General features: G+C 45.6%; 1 protein-coding gene across 2 annotated transcripts in view; it reads right to left on the bottom strand.

Annotated features, from left to right (window-relative positions):
- Nucleotides 1-1,141: 1,141 nt before the first annotated feature.
- GNB1 (G protein subunit beta 1) overlaps nt 1,142-18,220 on the bottom strand; it is a 123,194-nt gene continuing 106,115 nt past the window's right edge. For both annotated transcript variants that reach the window (XM_043994250.1, XM_043994251.1), the window contains 7 exons: nt 17,882-17,945; nt 16,543-16,705; nt 11,573-11,639; nt 7,323-7,524; nt 6,041-6,257; nt 3,438-3,553; nt 1,142-2,946 (listed from right to left, as the gene is read on the bottom strand). In XM_043994250.1, the coding sequence (XP_043850185.1) occupies nt 3,447-3,553; nt 6,041-6,257; nt 7,323-7,524; nt 11,573-11,639; nt 16,543-16,705; nt 17,882-17,945 (820 nt within the window). In that variant the 3' untranslated portion in view covers nt 1,142-2,946; nt 3,438-3,446. The remainder of the gene's footprint in view (nt 2,947-3,437; nt 3,554-6,040; nt 6,258-7,322; nt 7,525-11,572; nt 11,640-16,542; nt 16,706-17,881; nt 17,946-18,220) is intronic.

Raw genomic sequence — 18,220 nt, 5'->3', positions numbered from 1 at the left:
AAACGCTTGTGAGGCAACTGACGTCTTTCCGGAGCGTGTGTGTGAGAGCACTTCAGTGCTGAAGAAAGCATAGAGAGCTGTTCAAGGCTGTCAATGCCTCTTCCCCACCCACCTTCCCCTAGTGCTGGTGGTGGGGTGTGTGTGTGGGGGAGGGGGGGCAGGGGGAGAAAGGGAGCTGTCAATCATCTGAACAGCTTGGCTGCTCATGGGGTGAGGAGCAGCTCTATGAGCCCCCACCAAAATCAAAGCTACCCCAGCCTCACTGCTTGCAAGGAAGGCTCTTTTCTGGGGTGGGGCCTCCACCATGAAAACAAAACCATTAAGTTCTGGATTTTCTGTTGCACATTTCTCATCCCATCTGGTATGACCTGCAATTTCAGGAGAACCCCCTGCTGACATACCCTTCGAGTGGTATTTAGAAAATGAATGGGAGCCTCATGGGCCACCCCAGCTGCCCAACAGCTTCCTGGACTGCAGTCACCCAGCTGCTGACATGGGCCAGCCGCCCCATCGAGCGCATCCCTCCCTTCCAGATGAATTATTTAAGTCCCAACATGAGCCACAATGGGACTCAGCAAAGGAACCCGGTCTTATCCGTTTAGCGTGCTGGGGGCTTGCTGTCCTCTTCCCTTTTTTTTTTCTTTTTCAGGAACTATTTTGATTTCCCACATTTTCAAGCTGCCTTTGGAACAGATGCCTGGGCTTCTTCCCACGGGGTTTTAGTCCCAGCTAAATCAGTCAAAATCTGCCTTCAGGAAAGGGGAAAGCGTGAGTTCCGTTTCTCTCTACATGTTCTATGGGGCAAGGGGAGAAAGGAAATGAGAACGAGGAAAGCAAAGCAGAATCCTCCCCAGAGAGGTTTTTCCCAAAGCACAAGCAGAGAGGGCTCCCCTGGGCTGCTGGGGGCTGGGGGTGGCCTGGTCCAGCCTTATCCTCACCTCAGGAACTACTGACTCTCCTCCACCTTTCGTTATCTGAATTGCCCCAGACAGCAGGCATGGAAAGCCAGCTGGCAGCGTGGCCACCCCCAACCTCAGACCATGACTGAGCCTGTTCTGAAAGCCCCCAGTGATGGATGGCCCTTCTGCCGGGCTGGGGAGGGCAGCCGACTCACAAATAACCAGTCACATCCCAAACCCCCTCATGTCAAACTGCTTTATTACATCTTAAATAACAGTACATTTTAATATAGTATCTATCTTGCATCCAGCTTCCTTGCAGTACACTGACTTTAAAATTAAATACAAAAGGTGAAAAGGGACACAGGGTGTGGAGAGCTCTACTAGGGATTTCATGGAGAGAGAATGGGGGGTGGGGGGAGAAAGAGAGGTTTCTTTTTTTTTCTTTTTGCCAAGTCCAGGCCTAACGCACGATTACAGCACATTTTTGTACAGAATGTTGCAGAAAAAACAGAATGGAGAGAAGCCACTACAGCTGCTAAGGAGGAGCATTTCTGGATACATGAGAAGGGAGGAGAGTTAACAGAACAATCTACTGTCCAGACGCTGCTGCGTAATATTTTATTTGAAAAGAAAACCGGGAAAACCCGGTCATTACAAAAAGGACCATCATTCGATGCCAAGGACTCGTTCTACAAGAGGGCTGGGCTGTGGACTAACTGATAAGAGGACGGTCCCCAGGAAGCTTCGGATGGGCCCGTAAAAACAAGGGTGGGGGTGGAGGGTGTCATGGCGCTACTCCAGGGCGTCCCTCATGGGTTTATGCACAGAGTAGCAACAAGAAGTAAGTAGAGCGGCAATGGTTACAACTTTAAACAGGTTATTTCTGAAAAGAAAAAAAAACACCTAAGGACTTAGTCCTATATGCATTTTTTTGTTTTGTTTTTTGTTTTTAGCATTTCTACAGCATGCGATTCTAAGAGTAAACCCACCCAATATGGCAAACAATCAAAAATTTGTTTTAACTTAGAAAGTTCAAGATCATTATTTTCAAAACATTGATTTGTACATCATTTCATACACAAAGGTTTGACTGACTATCCAAGCACAGGACAGGCATCTCTCTTGAAAATCGAGGCTCCTGATAGTTGGGGGTGCTGGGTAGTGTCAGGGTATATGAACTGCCCTCCAACTGCACAAAGAAACCCAAAGTAGATAAAACTTAATCGATGGGGGAGGGAGGGAGGAGCAGACGGGAAAGAAACGGGCGACGGATTGGAGTTAACTACTCACGAGAGGGGAAGGGGTCTTGAAACAAGCATTCAATACCATTAACAGCATGTGTGTGCTTGGTTACCTTACTTCTTAACATTATTCTCTATATGCCATATTTTTGTGCAGCAACAATTATCTGAGACACCAGACAAAAAATAATAAAAAAATCAGGGACTAAATTTACATCATTAACAATCCCAGAGAGGCTGGGCAGGACCCTCTTGTTTGCTTCATTATTGACCGTAAAGTAATCTATTTAAAAAAGGAAATAAGAATGTTTTCAAAACCCTGCTACAAACATGACTTGAAATTTGGAAACCGTTATGAGATAAAACAAAGTCTTCAATTGGTTGTGTTCACAAAACAGGATCATTGGTCTAAAATTTAAATAAAAGACAGTGGAAATCAGCTGTGGGCCTGTTTCAGAATTTCTCAGGCTTACCTTCTGGTGAACATTTTATTATAGTATTTCCTTTTTATATTCGTTCAAGACAAAAAAAAAAAAGAAAAAAAAAGAAAAAAAGGAAAACAATGACAATGGTCCCAAAGGAATGCACAATTTGTTTGTTTACAACCACAGAGATTCTTCTTGTAGAGGGAATTGTGCTCTTTGTTTCAGCAATAGGTGAAGGGAAAAAGATCTTGCCCTTTTGAAGTTCTGAGAGGGAGGTGTAGGGGTGTCCAAGTTAGTACGATTGGGTTGGATATGCTATCATGGTAACTCTTCCAAGGTTGGAATGGTCTTCCAGTCATGGTGGAGTCCATCTGTTATCTTAAAAAAGAGTTAGGAGAAGCATTAAAAACCTGAGACTTATTCAACAGTAAGCAATTTTACCACAAAGTGGAATGGCAAAATCTTCCTGGGGGGTAGGGGTAGTGGTAAAAAAAACCCATCTACACGGCCTATCTATCCCTCTAGATATTTTTGGCCAGCTCATAAGTTGTTCTTCTTCTTATTTATTTTTAGTGAGGCAATTGGGGTTAAGTGACTTGCCCAGGGTCACACAGCTAGTAAGTGTTAAGTGTCTGAGGCCAGATTTGAACTCAGGTACTCCTGACTCCAGGGCTGGTGCTCTATCCACTGTACCACCTAGCTGCCCCATAAGTTATTCTTAAGCAGCCTATTACACGGTCAAATCACCAGTTATAATTGAAAAAAATGAACAGACAAATGAAAAACGGGGAAAAATTAACTTGCGTCTTGAGTGAGGCCAGTGTGACTGCCAGGAGGAATGCTGACTGAAGTCAGTGAAGCTGTAATACCTATAGGTGTTAGTTCCATATCTTGAGGAAACTATCCCAGGATCCCGTGGCCACCGCCATGCCATCATCGGTCACCCCCAGGCAGCTGACACGATTATCATGCCCAGCCAAAACACCTAGAAAGTAAACAGAGCTTCAGCAATAGGAACCCCTTACTTGGCTTATGCTCCCATGCTGACACAGACCGGCCAGGTTACTTACTGACATTATTCTATAATCATCTCCGTAAAATACCGTCCTCAGAAAACAGAGAGAAACAAACCTCCAATGCAAACGTGTATACAGGAGTGACTTCATAGGGTAGGGCTCAGCCGATCCAAGAGTCATCTGTGGCCTTGATTCAGAGACCCAGAGGAAGTTAAAAGGTCATTCCTACCTGGCAAATGGTTCTGATCTCGCATGTCAAAGAATCACCAATCTTTAAATTGTCTAAATGGTTTCCCATATCCACTACCGCAGGCTCATCTTGGGGACAGAAGAGCAGGTTTGGAGAACAAAAAATTTCAGTTGAAGTTAAGCAAAAATTCATGGAAGGATCTTAAATAACAATCTAGTTCAAGAGGATTCTGGAGTAATTGTCTCCTCCCTTTACAAAAACTCACACCTGCAGCAGCGGGAGGAAGAATTTTAGAATAACAAAGAGTTGCCCTCAAGGTCGCTGACAGCTTAAGGATGGCTGGACTGAGTGAAGTTTACCACACAGGCTGCCAGGGAGGAAGTCATCATTCAGAGGAAAAAAGGTATTTGAAAAAGTTAATAAAAACAACCGCATAGGAAGTTATAGAAACAAATTCAGGTGCAAACACCCTTTATTTGAGAGTATGTAAGAAATACTATAAATTATGGGGGAAATCGGTGGGGGTTTGGGGTAGGGGTCATTAGGAATTCCTCTTTAAAGAATTATACCCTCTTGCACACAAATCCAATGAGAATAAAATAATAGTTTATTTAGGGGCTGGGAAAGGAAACCAAGAGAGAAATCCTCAGACTTCTCATAGGGAGAAGGCACAGAAGGCATGGCACAGAGCGTGGCTCTGAGATACCAATCTCTTTGAGCAGGAGATAGGCAGATACTTTTATAGAGGACTGCTGGGGGTGTGATGAGGTGATCCTTTGACTGTGGAAAGTTCCCTCATTGGGGGAGGACCATCCCCCACGGGTGGTGGCTGAGGGAAGTTGGCTCCAATCTCTCAAGCCATCTCTGTCCCCCTCATGCCACAAAGGCAGCAGCCATCTTATCTCCCTGAGGGGTGGGGGAGACCAAAATGAAGGGTGGTGGTCCTGGAGCTAACTCAGTCCAGACCAGGTGCTGCTTATCTCTTTAGGTGTGTCTGTCCGTTGGTTTACTTTCTCAAGGAGAAGGTTCCTTGAGTTCCCCCCAGAAAACTTCTGAGGTACCCCAGGCCCATAACACTATATATAACAAGTAGAGTCAAGAATCCATGTATTTGTACTTGAACATTATCTATTGGGATCAATAAATTCTAGTTCAGTTCAATCTGGAGACCAACAGGCTTTTGAGCAAGGGAAGAATAAGATCCAACAAAGCCAACCCCTCGTTCCCAGAGATGAATCATTGGCAGAAGTTGCCGAAAGGGGTAACTGTTCCCAGCAGCCTCGCGAGAAGCCTCAGGACTGGTTCTTTCTCAGTCCTCTTGCAGGCTCAGAAATGCTGTGCCCCAGGGAGCCACCACTGCTGCTGGGTCTGGGTGTACCTCAGAAATAGGCCTATGGAGCTGAACAATGAGGGAACCTCATAGTGGCTGGGCCTTAGGATTCACCTTCCAACCTGGTAAACTAGCTCATGTTTTGGCTATATAACATTCTTTTTTTTGTTTTTAGTGAGGCAATTGGGGCTAAGTGACTTGTCCAGGGTCACACAGCTAGTAAGTGTTAAATGTCTGAGGCCAGATTTGAACTCAGGTACTCCTGACTCCAGGGCAGGTGCTCTATCCACTGCGTCATCTAGCTGCCCCCATAACATTCTATTAATGCAAGGAAACAGGAAATAGGGTTCTTACGTGGGGAGCTCAGCTTCCCATCATCTTCTTTCAGAAGATGGTGTGTGGATTCAATCAGGTATTATTATTGATGAGATGGGCTTTTAAGAGAGGCTGATGTGGGAGAAAGAAGGCTTTAGACTGGGTGGGGGAGGACAGAGAGAGAAGCCATTTCTGGAGACGTGCGCTGGGTGGTGAGTCAGTCTCCACTCTTGGACATGCGGGAGCAGAATGCAGGATTACACTGCCCAAGACATGGTTAGCCCTACCAAGGGTGTCACCTCTGTGCACCTGGCTTGTTTCCAAACTGACAAGCCACCAAATGAAAAGGTGCTTCTTAAAGTAAGTAGCTACCTGGGCACACCTCACTTTGGCCAGGAATGGCCACGGGCTCAGGTATCAGGAGATCAGTGCAGGCTGCTGTTCACCGAGTGGGTTATGAGGCCATTGTAACAGTCCTGTGTAGCCTCTTAGAGCCTTGTGGTACAGAATGCATGTCTGCACTCCCTCGGGTGTAGCTTACACTGTCACACTGTAGCAGTTACGAAGGCGGGTTAGCCCAGGGGATGAGCTGTCTGCCTCCAGGGCACCAGCTAAGCCTACCTGCTCTGTCGGCTTTGAGTGCGTCCCAGACGTTGCAATTGAAGTCATCATATCCAGCCAGCAGGAGGCGGCCGCTCTTGGAGAAGGACACAGAGGTGATCCCACAGATGATGTTGTCATGGGAATACACCATCAGCTCCTGGTCAGCTCGGAGGTCAAAGAGCCTACAGGTGGCATCATCCGAACCTGTGGCAAATGCATTGCCATTTGGAAAGAACTGGAGAGACAAATGAGAGCTGGATTAGGTGCTGGGCCCACCTGGAACTTTCTCTTAAAGCAGCATCCAGACAGGAAGTAACTGCTCAAAGAGGCCGCTAAGTAAGCTTCATGCTAGGACTGTGTGCCAAGACATCCAGTGGCTGCAGGATGGAAATATTCTTCTGTGGCCCTAAGACTTCTATCAAGCAGCCTAATGCCTCCCCAGTGGGAAGGGGCTCAGCAGAGCTGCTAGGGAGCCTGCTGGAGACTGGGCTGTCACAACTGGAGAGGTTTCTGATTTCAGCGGGGACCCCCCACCAAAACACTAATAAAATGGAACATGCTGCAATAAACTTCTTTCTCCTGAAGCAGGTAAGAAGCAACAAGAGAGTTCTCTCACTGTAAAGGCTCTTATGAGCAGATAACTAAGATAAGTTGTTGAATCTGGTTCCTTGGAGGAAAAAAAAATACAAGAAATGGCTATTTCCACATTAAAACATTAAGTTTTTTCCAGTCAGTTATGGGAAGAGAGACAATAAAATTCCTTTAATGCCATCATCACTAAATTAGATGCTTTGGAAATGCCAGACAGAATACTATTTTGACAATTATTAGTGAAATCACCTAAAATGAAACTTGACTAAAAAAGTAAAAAGTAATTTGTGAACCACTAGTTTACAGCTCTCCAGGTAGCAGCAGCTGACAAGTTTCAAATTAAGCTGCACATTCTACTAAGAGCTGATGTGGTTAAACGCTTTAGTGAAAACTGGCCCACACTAAGAACAAATGCAGAAAATGTGGCCACGGACAGAGGGTAAAACTAAGAAGACACAGCCGATGAATGAGTTTTCCAAAACTGAACTTCTCCCTCTGAGCCCTTCCACAAAGACCTTTCCATTCTCCATAGGTATCTAACCCATCTGTACATCACGTCAGCAGATGGTCTAATCCAGAAGACATTTCAAAGGTGAATCAATGACATTCCCTCCAACTTCCAAGAACTGATCCTGACTGCTAACACAGCTGGGTGTGGGCAACCCCAGGAACACAAGTCACCGCTCCCCACACCTAAGCACATACGTACACAGATGGCGTTGATGTCAGACTCGTGGCCGGTAAAAGTTTGCCGACACATTCCTTCTCGCACGTCCCACAGTTTGGCTGAAGCATCACAAGCCCCAGAAACAAACAACCTGGTGTCGGGGGCCAGAGAAAGACTCATGACGTCGCCAGTGTGCCCGGTGAAGGTGGTTGTCTGTTGGCCAGTCTCTATGTCCCACAAAGCACTGAAAGAGGAGCAGAGAACAGAACAGGGCAGGTGTCAGTGCCCAGGACCAGGAGAATGCATCATGTACAGAGTCACATAGGACAGACTTACCACATTTTACTTAAGGCAGATGTGTTTCCTATTCTATCCAGTTGGGCAGTAACGGACTACAACCACAGAACACCAGCTCATCCACCCAAATCTCACCCAACCTGACTCACATGGCAACGAGGGCCTACGTGCTCCTCTGGCCTTTGCTTATGGCCTCGAGGACCTGCCTGTTCTACTTCTGGCAGGCTGTGATGACCACGGAGTTCCTGGGACGGCGGACACACGTTTCTTTCAACTTCCACTCTGTGCCAGCTGCTACCTGCCAGCAGGGGTGGGGGCAAGCCCTTTTCTGCTGTTGTTCAGTTGTGTCCGTCTCTCCGAGACCCCATTGGGGTTTTCTTGGCAAAGACACTGGAGTGGTTAGCCATTGCCTTCTCCAGGTCATCTGACAGAGGAGGAGAAAGGCCAACAGGGTGAAGTGACCTGCCCAGGGTCACACAGCTAGGAAGTGTCTGAGGCTGGATTTGAACTCAGGAAGATGCATCTTGCAGCCTCCAGGCCCAGTGCTCCAGGTGCTGGGCCCCATTCCATTCCTTGCGAAGCCTCTTCAAATAGTGAGTATGAAGCTCTCATGTGCCCTTTCCTCTCCAGACCAAATACAACCAGTTCTTTCAGTCGATCCTCACAGGCCATGGATCCAGTCTCCTTTTTCTTTGGAACATTCTCTGAGTTACCAACATCCCTCCTAGATCACGGTGCCCAGAACAGACTACAAGACTCCGGCTATGGTCTGACCAAAGTCTGGCTCTCTGAACATAGCCCAAAAGCATTAGTTTTGGGGGCTGCTACCATTCACTTGGCTAATAGCCAACATCCAGAGGCCAATAAAATGCCCCAGTCTTTTTTCAAACAAACAAGCTGCTGTTAACCATCTCTCCCACCTCACACTTGCATATAAAACTCAAGAAGGAATTCAATAGGAATATAATCAGACACCAGAGGTCATGCATTTTACTAGGGAATCCTTTCTTGGTCTCCTGTGAACCTTGGGGTTCCTGTTGCTTTTCTTCTTCCCATACAAGGGCTCTACATTGGCAGCCCCCCAAATTCATTTTTGGGTTAAAGCCTTTTTGAGTGGATTTGTAAGGTGCCAGGCAGACACAGCCTCACCAGCCTCGTGCAGGGGCCTGTCATCCCCATGTTTTATGATGTAATCCAGAAACTCAAATATGATGCTCAGAAACTTGAGAACATCTTTTAGCCAGGTGTTCACTCTCCAGGTCAGCTTTTCTCCATGGCATGCCTTGCTTCCAATGGGTGGCAGGGAAGAAAAGACTACCCTCACCTTTACAGCCTCTAGCTTCTTGCTCAGGACCCGATAACCTTTGGTGATGTTTTCTAGCCTGCTCCTGGCACCAACAATTGATGTCAACTGTTTTTTTTCCTTGGGGGGTGGGCGCGCGTGGCAGGGTGAGGGTTAAGTGACCTGCCCAGGGTCACTCAGCTAGTAAGTGTCAAGTGTCTGAGGCCAGATTTGAACTCAGGTCCTCCTGAATCCAGGGCCGGTGCTTTATTCACTGCGCCACCTAGCTGCCCCCATGTCAACTGGTTTTGACCAGAATACCCCACCCCCCCAACCCCAAAGTCAACCCATGCCTGTCTTTGTTAACAAGTAGCTGCTTCAGCAGTCCCCAGGCACCCTGACCACTCCTCCTCCTCACAACCCTCAATGGGTGACCTCTTGCCTGACGGTTCTTGGAGGACATGCCAAGTATCTGGCTACCTCGCCTTCAGAGCTCTATTGGTTCCTCCTCCCTCTCAGCTTTAGAGGGTATTCTTCCACTCTTACCTTCCGATGCAGCCCAGCTTTCCCCTTTGCCTCTCTAGGTCCTTGCAATACCCATCTCCCCGCCCCTCTGTTCCACTGTCTGAAACATGGAGAGGCAGCCCCTAAGCCTCTTTCCCTTCTCTCCCAGGGAGACCACCTGCACTCTGAAAAGAAGAGGAACCAGTCACTTGGCTGTGGCAGAAAGACAAATATATACTGGATGCAGGTCATGGAAACTTCTACCCACTGTTCACAGTGAGACTGTGGTCATCCTGGACGTCTTTCAAACTGCTTGTGGCTTTATGACCACCTCCTAACATAAGACCTTCACACCTTTTCATCACTGGCTAACAACTTGGCCACTGCCTAAGGTTCTTTGGGAACCATTATTAATTGTATCTATGCTGTGAAAAGCTCACTGGGCAGCTAGGGGGCGCCAGAGTGCACAGAGCACTGGGCCTGGAGTTAGGAAGACCTGGGCTGAAATCCACCCTGGGCAAGTCCCCAGTGGAGAGCCTAACAGTGCTCATCTTTCAGGAGGAACAAGTGAGATATTTGTGGACTTCTTTCTTTTTTTCCCAAGGAGGAAGGAAAATGTCTGATTCAGACATCTTTCAGTAATAGATTCCAGGTGCTTGAGAAGGACAGACGTGTGCACTCACACATCTGTAAGTAGTGTGTTGTCAGGCAGGGCGCTTCAGGGCCCCGTGTCGTGCTGGTTTCCCTCCCCAGCATCTGAGAAGACAAGACAGATGTACACTACGGAACAAACAACTGACCAGCAGCTACTACCAGGAAGAAATGGCTAAGACTGATGCCTTCCCCAAAGAACAAGCCCGAGATTTAAAGCCCTGTACAGAGGGAGAGGGAGAAAAGCAGATGTGCACGCTCACGGCCAGTGTCGCTTTCTTTTGTCACAATTTCACTCGTCAGCCCTGATTCAGTCACATCCACAGAAGCTGTGACTGGATCCATTCCCCAGACTCCCCTTCTAGGGAAGCTAGAGAACTGTAAGAAAGAAGCTACTTCTATAGGAGCACATTTTAATATCAGTTTATAGGAAACATTTTTCTTAGACTGGCTTCTGTTGCCCCTTCCCCGAGAGAATGTGTATCAATGGCTTCTGTTTCTGTGTCAGATACCTCTGGAGCTCTCTCTCCCCACCCCAGCCCTAGTAACAACACAACCCAGAAAGGTTGGGCTGCCCATGCACCCATCACTGTGTTCCCATCACTACCCTGGCAGCCCAGCCCTTCCCCTCACTGAGGTAGGGACTGGCCATTGCTCTTCCGCCTTTTAAGAGAAAACAATGATAATACACAACTTGAAAAAAAAATACTATAGCAACAATCAGTTTTCACAAAAACTCATCTTAAAGAATCTTAGTGAAGTTATTTCCCAAGTTTTACTTTGGTGTAAGTAAACTCAAAAGGTCATTTCTTTTTAAGAGCAAATATCAAGTAACATTAATTTTGCTGTTCTAATTGTGTTCAACAAGTAAATAAATGTTTCCCCCCTTTCCAGGAAGGTTCCAGTCCCTCAGTAAGGCTGAATGATCATGCCAATTTAGAAATTTGGTGAAACCTGACACAGCTTCATCTCAAGCTGTGGCCAAGTGATGCTCAGGTCCTGAGCTCTGAGGGTATAAGTGCCAAGAGGGACAAGATGAAGCAAAGCACTTTTTCTTTCTTTCTTTCTTTTTTTTTGCGGGGCAATGAAGGTTAAGTGACTTGCCCAGGGTCACACAGCTAGTAAGTGTCAAATGTCTGAGGCCAAATTTGAACTCAGGTCCTCTTGAATCCAGGGCCGGTGCTCTATCCACTGTGCCACCCAGCTGCCCCCAAAGCAAAGCACTTTCTACAATTTATTTTATCCCTCAGCCCTTGGTTACCACAAAGGGTACAGGAGGTGGTTTGGCCCCTCTTTATTGCCATGCCTTGTGTGTGAAAATAAAGGAGATTTTGCATTGACCAACAGTTCACATGTCCCAAGTTTCATTAATATTGAATGTCCAAGTACCGATTTCAAAATCCAAGACAAATGAATGCAGAAAAGCTGACTTCATTTGCATCGTTCAGTACCCAACACTCTCACACCCATTTTCATTTACATCTACAAGGCCCGAAGGGCTCTAAGCTGGGGCAACCAAATGCAAGATGAGAAGTGTCCATCAGGGCCTTTCACTCACCAAGTGGTGTCTCCAGAGCTGGTGACAATCTGATTATCATCCAGGAAGCGGCAGCATGACAAGTAACCTGGAAAACAGAGCACAAAGTCAGGTCTGAACCCACACATCTGGGAACAGGTCAAGTGCTGTAGATGTTTATGAAGATTTACAGCCAACGCAAGGCTTTGGTGTGCAAAGGTTTTCTAGGCAATTGTGCTGTCTTAGTTCAAAGTCTTAAGATCATTACTGTACTAACTACTATAGTTAAGATTTCTGGTTTTGTTGCAACCCCTATCTCCCCCAACAAATAAGCAAACAAAAACTACCACACAATGTTTATTTCTGGGGCAGAAGCAAGCTTTGATCTAGACAAATGGCGATCTGCAGTTAAAGTAAGAAGGATAAAATTACACGATCTACTGAATACCAAGATAAAATTTAATTTAAATTAAATTTATCCAAGAAAAAGATATATACATATGTATATAATATTTTTGAATGTGATTTAACTGCACAAAAAGGATTAGATACAAACATACAATGAGATTTCCTACCCCAAGAAATGGGCACCAATTCTGGGGCCATGCTTGAAGGCTGTATGCCATTGCCCCAATCTCATGGATGAGAATCCGTAATATTTTTTCTGTGTCTCTTTCTCCTGACGCAGACAGGCTCTCAGCACCACAGCCCGACCCTTCTTCCCTCTCTAACACATCCTCCTCCACATCGCTTCCAGCTCAGTCCAGGTCGCTCCCCCTGCTTCATAAGCCCTGGTGGCGTGGCCTTTAGATCCAAATAAAAACTGATCTATTGGCTTTGAGCTCCCATCCCAACCTGGTTTCAAGGCCCAGGTATGTTATACATTAGTCCCCTTCATGCCCAGTTCTTGCTGTCCCTAACATTCCCTCTCCTGTCTTCTCTCTATGCTTTTGCCTAGAGATACATACATACACACATACATACATACACATACACACACACATACATACATACATACATACGTCCACCTGACCAGGCCTCCTAGATTTCCTTCCAAACTCAGCTGAAGTCCCACTTTCTGAGGAGACAAGGGGTCTACAATGATCCCCATGACCTCATCTTATTCTACGTGCAGTGTGTATATTTATTTTTTTAAGCTCTGCGAGGGCAAGGACTGTTGTATCTCCAGAGCCTCACACATAGTAGGTTCTTAATAATGTGTGAGCGAGTGTAAGAACCAACTAGCCACACTTCTGTGACACTACTCAGGGAAATGATTTTGAAGGAAGGGAAAAATTACCTACTTCTGGTATGAATGAACTTGTTTACACTGAGCAAAAATTCCCAAGTATTAGCACTGTGTAATTTCTGAAGCACGCACGAACACATTCTGAATATGGTTTCTTCAGGTCACTTCCACATCCAACCAGAAATCTCCTCTCCAGGAGGACACAGTGGTTCAGACCATTCCCTTCAAAATGCCACCTAGATCTCCTAGCTCTTCTCCCAGTTACCACTCTTTTCAAGCTGATTATTAAACAAGGCAAAGTGAAAATTTCCAATTACTGAATTTAAATGGGACATCCTAGTTGTAGGTCGTAGTACACAGTGCACATGACTCTGATTCAACCTGAGGGTCTGTTAGTGACTTATTCTGGAGAGGCCTGATTAGAAGGGCTGAACTAATATGACAGCAGCTTTAAGGAGCAAATCCTAGCTCAGACACTTCTGCTTTGGTTTAATTTGAATCACTGTGAAATTGTGGTGGGAAGACTAAAGCCAATGGGAATTTCCTTAGAAAAAAGAAAACAGGGGGCAGCTAGGTGGCGCAGTGGATAGAGCACCAGCCCTGGAGTGAGGAGTACCTGAATTCAAATCCGGCCTCACTTGCTAGCTGTGTGACCCTGGGCAAGTCACTTAACCCCAATTGCCTCACCAAAAAACCCCCCAAAAAACAAAAAACAAGTGTAGGAGTACTGAAAATCTTCCTAAATCATCCAGAAGCCAGAGTCCCCCATGCAAAGTGAAGGCCTGCAGTGAAAAGTCAAGTCAACGAAGTGAGAATACCACCAAGCTCAGTGAAGCTGGTAAGGAGGCTGGACCATGGGCAGGAGTATCTATGTTAAAATATCCGGGGAGGTGGGGGGTGTGTGTGTGTGGGGGGTGTGTGCAGAGAGAGGAAGAGAAGGAAGTTAACCCGGACTAGTGGATCAAGCCTTCACCCTCAAATATAAAGAGGCAGCTGGGCCAGAGCCCAGAAGATGGAAGGCTCATGCACCACCTCTGGAATGTTCCAGGCAGGTCAGGAGGGGACACCTCTGGATGAGGTCATCCAACTGGGGAAGGCAGAGGAGCCTGGGGAGCAGGCTCCAGCTCTCTATCAGACAAGTTCTTTTAGCAGATCCCAGAAGGAACCTCAGAGCAGTTCTCACCAAGAAGGTGTCCTCTTAGTAACAGGTGCCTGAAGGGAACAAGCAGCTTGAGGAAGATGGACTAGTTTTGGGGTCAATGTGAATTTAAATCCTTATTCTGAAACTTACTCCCTTGACCGTTGAGAATGTCATTGCTTCTCCAGCTGTGAAAGGTCCTAGCCCCCTGTACTCCTGTGTGCTCCTGGTGCTAGAAGGGCCAAGGTCCATAAATGCTTGCAAATTAAATGTGTCCCTTTTATGACCAGTTCCGGACGTTTGTGAGAGGTGAAGTTTAGGACAAAAGGAAATGGAGGTGGAGGGAAGTTTGTGACTTCATTCTTTCTCTCTCTGGTGGCTCCTTGCTCATTTGGTACAAAGGCTGGTGCAGATGAGGGGAATAAATGGGTAGTAAAAAATGGGGCAGCGGAAATGGCAAAATGGCCTGTCCTAGAGCCTCCTGTCTTACATTCATTTAGAGGTTTCCATCTCAGATGGTACATGCCAAGCCAGACTCTCATCTTATTTCCTGGGGGGGGGGAGAAGAGACAGAGATGAGACAAGACCTATCACCAGTATCTATGCTCGGCTGTTTCCCTACAGTTTAAGTGAACAAAAGAGAAGTGTAGGTCCTAGACCACCGGGACCAAACACAGTGGAAAAGGGGGTGCTCAGACTCTGGGACCTAAGGTGCAGCTGGGGAAAAGCTGCACAAATACCAAGTGTTGTGGTTTATTTTCCTTTAACTATGTGTTACTGACAAAACCCTTTCAATGGAGCATGATTTGCTCTAGCATTGAAGCCATGAAAACATTTACGTACACCGTGGTGGCTAATCCAACATGCAGCTGGCACACTGGGCCGCACGGTGACTTAGCTTTACAATGCAGTATTACCTATGGTCATTGTTTTCCTATTTATTTTGTTAAATGTGATGGCTCTGCTAAGCTATACAGCAGGTGCAGAGGGCACTGGTAGAAGGTCTTTTCTCTCCTGGGAGTTCCTTGTACCAATGTAATCACAGGTCTAGGCCCTGTCCTGGTCCTTTTGCTCTGTGCTGAGTATCCCCTTAAGGATTGCCTGAGGCTTTCTGGCCCCAGCCAGCCAACTCTGGACAATGTGGATGCTGCTGAGCTGCACCTGGGATTCCAGGATCTAGAGAAGACTGAGTCACAAAGCTGCCAAGCAGCCCTGGACTGAAACCTCATCTGACCGCCAACGGATGACCTCCTTTTGATTTGCTGGCTTAGTTCTGAAAGAGCGTCCACGTGAAAAGAAACCTACCGAGAAGAATGATAATGGTGGCAGTGGCAGCAGCAGCAGCAGCTTGCATTCCAGAGGGCTTTAAGGCCTGCCAAGTCTTTACAACCATCCTCACAACAACTCTGGGAGGTAGAGTGTTATGATCCCCTTTTATATATGAACAAACTGAGGCAGGATTTGACTTCAGATCTTCCCACTGTGCCCCCACTAATGCTGCCATCCTTGTGGCTGAGTTTCCAGGCACAACCCTTGGCTGTCTATAAGCAGAAGCTCCACAAGGAACCCCTGGTCTGATCTGAGGGCCAGAGAGGGGGGCTGCCCATGGACACACACTCTCTCCCACACCAGCTCCTGGCCCTCTGGCTGGATATGAACAATGGAAATTGATGACTTGGCTCTTCACAAGAGGAAAGCAGGTCTGACGTGGCAACTGCTTTGAATTATCTTTGGGGGCCACAGACGCTGGAAGGCATTTCTTATTTGAGGACAAGCTGAGCTATGCCACGAAGAGACATCTCTTTAATTCTCAGGAAAACAAGGATTTTTCAGGGAAGGCGTCACAACAAGCTGGAAATAGAACAAGCTTTTAAAATGTCCTTGAAGTGACAAATACTAACTTATATTGGGGTGAAGGTTGCATATCTTCATGGTCTCTATGGAACTTCAGCCTAACAGGCTTGACTTAACTTTTTTCCTCTTCACCTCCCTAAGTAAAGTTTGTCTCATCTAAACCATTCCATTCAATTCAACTAAACCACATACCAATACTTTATGGGCCTACTGAAACTGAAAACAGACCCTGAACAAGGCGGAAAACAGAAACTAATGTCAATTAAGGAAAGGATCCCCTTCTCCAAGGGAAGTAAATGTCATGATGCACATGTAAAACAACTTCCTACAGAAATCCTGCAATAATCACAATTAATTTCAGTGTTTTCATGTCAACTTATGGATACGGCTATTCAATGCAAATATTAAACATTGTTAAATAATTACTAAACCTTATGATTAAAATATTGATGACAGCATCAAACAAATGCTGAAGTCCACCAGTTTGCAGTTACAAAAGGGCACACCAATGCTTAATCCGTGAGCAGAAAGGAATGCTGTTTGAGGTAGACTTCAGGATTTTCTCAGGCAAGAGGACAGAGAATGATAGGGCATGAAGGAAACTGGGGAGCCAGCTGCTGAAGTCAGTGAGGAAGAGAGAAGGATGCACTCAAACATACTATTAGGAAACCAATGGTAAAAGCTATGTCCAAAGAGTGAAATGTACCAAAGATGAACACAGATGACATGATGAGCCGGTGCTAGGTTAGGATAAAAAGAAAAACCACTGACCTGTGTGTCCAGCCAGCTCACGACTCACGCGCACGTTTCCCTCACGAGTTTTCAAATTGTAAATGGAGCAGATGTTGTCAAGCCCACCACAGGCCACGTAGTTGCCAGAAGGTGCATATGCACAGGTCATGACCCAAGATGAGCGCAGAGGAATGGCATGGACCTTAGGACAACACGGACAGATTTTTAAGTCTTTCTTTCAGCTTTTACTTTATAGTAGACAGCAGCAGAAAAGAAATATGTAAATGTCTATACCACAAGGATCAAAATTATCTTGTGGATCATCTGTGCACACAGCCACAATTAAACAGGGATCTGATTCCCATTTTAGTGCAGTTTGTACATTAGTAGAGAAGCCAATTTAGACTCAAGCTCAGCGGCACGCCCCTGACGACCTACGTCTACAGACTCAACAACACGATTTCTTTGGGTATCAACATGATGCCCAATATCACCTGAACAATCTCTTTTTGAGAATGATAAATGCTATCAAAATGAGTAATTACATAGCATTTATTTGTTTGAAAATTTAATGTTCTCTTACAAAATACTGTACTTTCTTGTACTGAAGCTCAAATCTCATATAAAAGTCAGATTAGACTAAATAAAAGCTTAAAAAACTTCTGATGGTGGGGCGGCTAGGTGGCGCAGTGGATAGAGCACTGGCCCTGGAGTCAGGAGGACCTGAGTTCAAATCTGGCCTTAGACACTTAACACTTACTAGCTGTGTGACCCTGGGCAAGTCACTTAACCCCAATTGCCTCACCCCCCCCAAAAAAACTTCTGATGGTATTACATGTTAATTTTATGACATCTTAACCATAAATTTCAACTTTATATTAAAATTTGAAACTAGATATAGTCCTTATCCCTCTGTATCCAGCATTTTTCAGAAAGCAGTCTTTACTTAAGTACTAAATTAAGAATTTAATTTTTTTGGTGTCTATATTCTGAATACAAAGCAGATAACCATAAGACTGTATGAAAATGATCATTCTGCACCTGGATACTCCTCATAGAGAAAACTGTGACTTTTGCCTGCCTTTGTAAACCCGGCCCGAAACCGTTTTTCGTTTCCTTTGGTTAGAACAGCTTTGGGAAGGCGTGCTGGTTGGTCTAATCTCTCAGTGATATGCTTCTGCAGGGACTGCCCATGTGGCTAAAAGCAATTTTAAAAAACCTTCAAGGCTCCAGTGACTCTACCACTGGGTGGTCTGTAGAAGTCCTCAACTCTTATTAAAAACAAGATTTAATTTGCACAGAGGGTTCAGGAATAAACCATCCAGTCTATTTTGCACTGAAGATAATTAAGCCGGCACATTATCTCAGTCTCTCTCACCTTGTTTGTGGTGTAGCTATCCCAAATGATGAGTTTGCCATCTTGGGAGGCACTAACTAGAAGCCTGGAAGAAAAATACAAGGTAAACACATGTGAGTCCCACAGCAACCAAGAAAGGGAAGTTCTTTCTTACCTATGTTAAAAAAAATGTAGTTAGAACATTCTATGCATTTATTATAACATCTGAATCATAGGAACCTTTATGAATTAGACAAGGTATCCTACCAAAGGATGGAGAGATCTTCACAGGTCATATCATACATCATGTAATTTGGGCCCACTATGCAGTCATTTTTTTCTTTTAAAAATTCTTATTGACATCCTTTGGTTGTCAGTTGC

The sequence above is a fragment of the Dromiciops gliroides genome, chromosome 3 (genome assembly GCF_019393635.1).
Source record: "Dromiciops gliroides isolate mDroGli1 chromosome 3, mDroGli1.pri, whole genome shotgun sequence".
In the NCBI taxonomy this organism is placed as follows: Eukaryota; Metazoa; Chordata; class Mammalia; order Microbiotheria; family Microbiotheriidae; genus Dromiciops; species Dromiciops gliroides.
The sequence above is the reverse complement of the archived record's forward strand: the minus strand, read 5'-3'. Positions and strand labels throughout refer to the sequence as shown.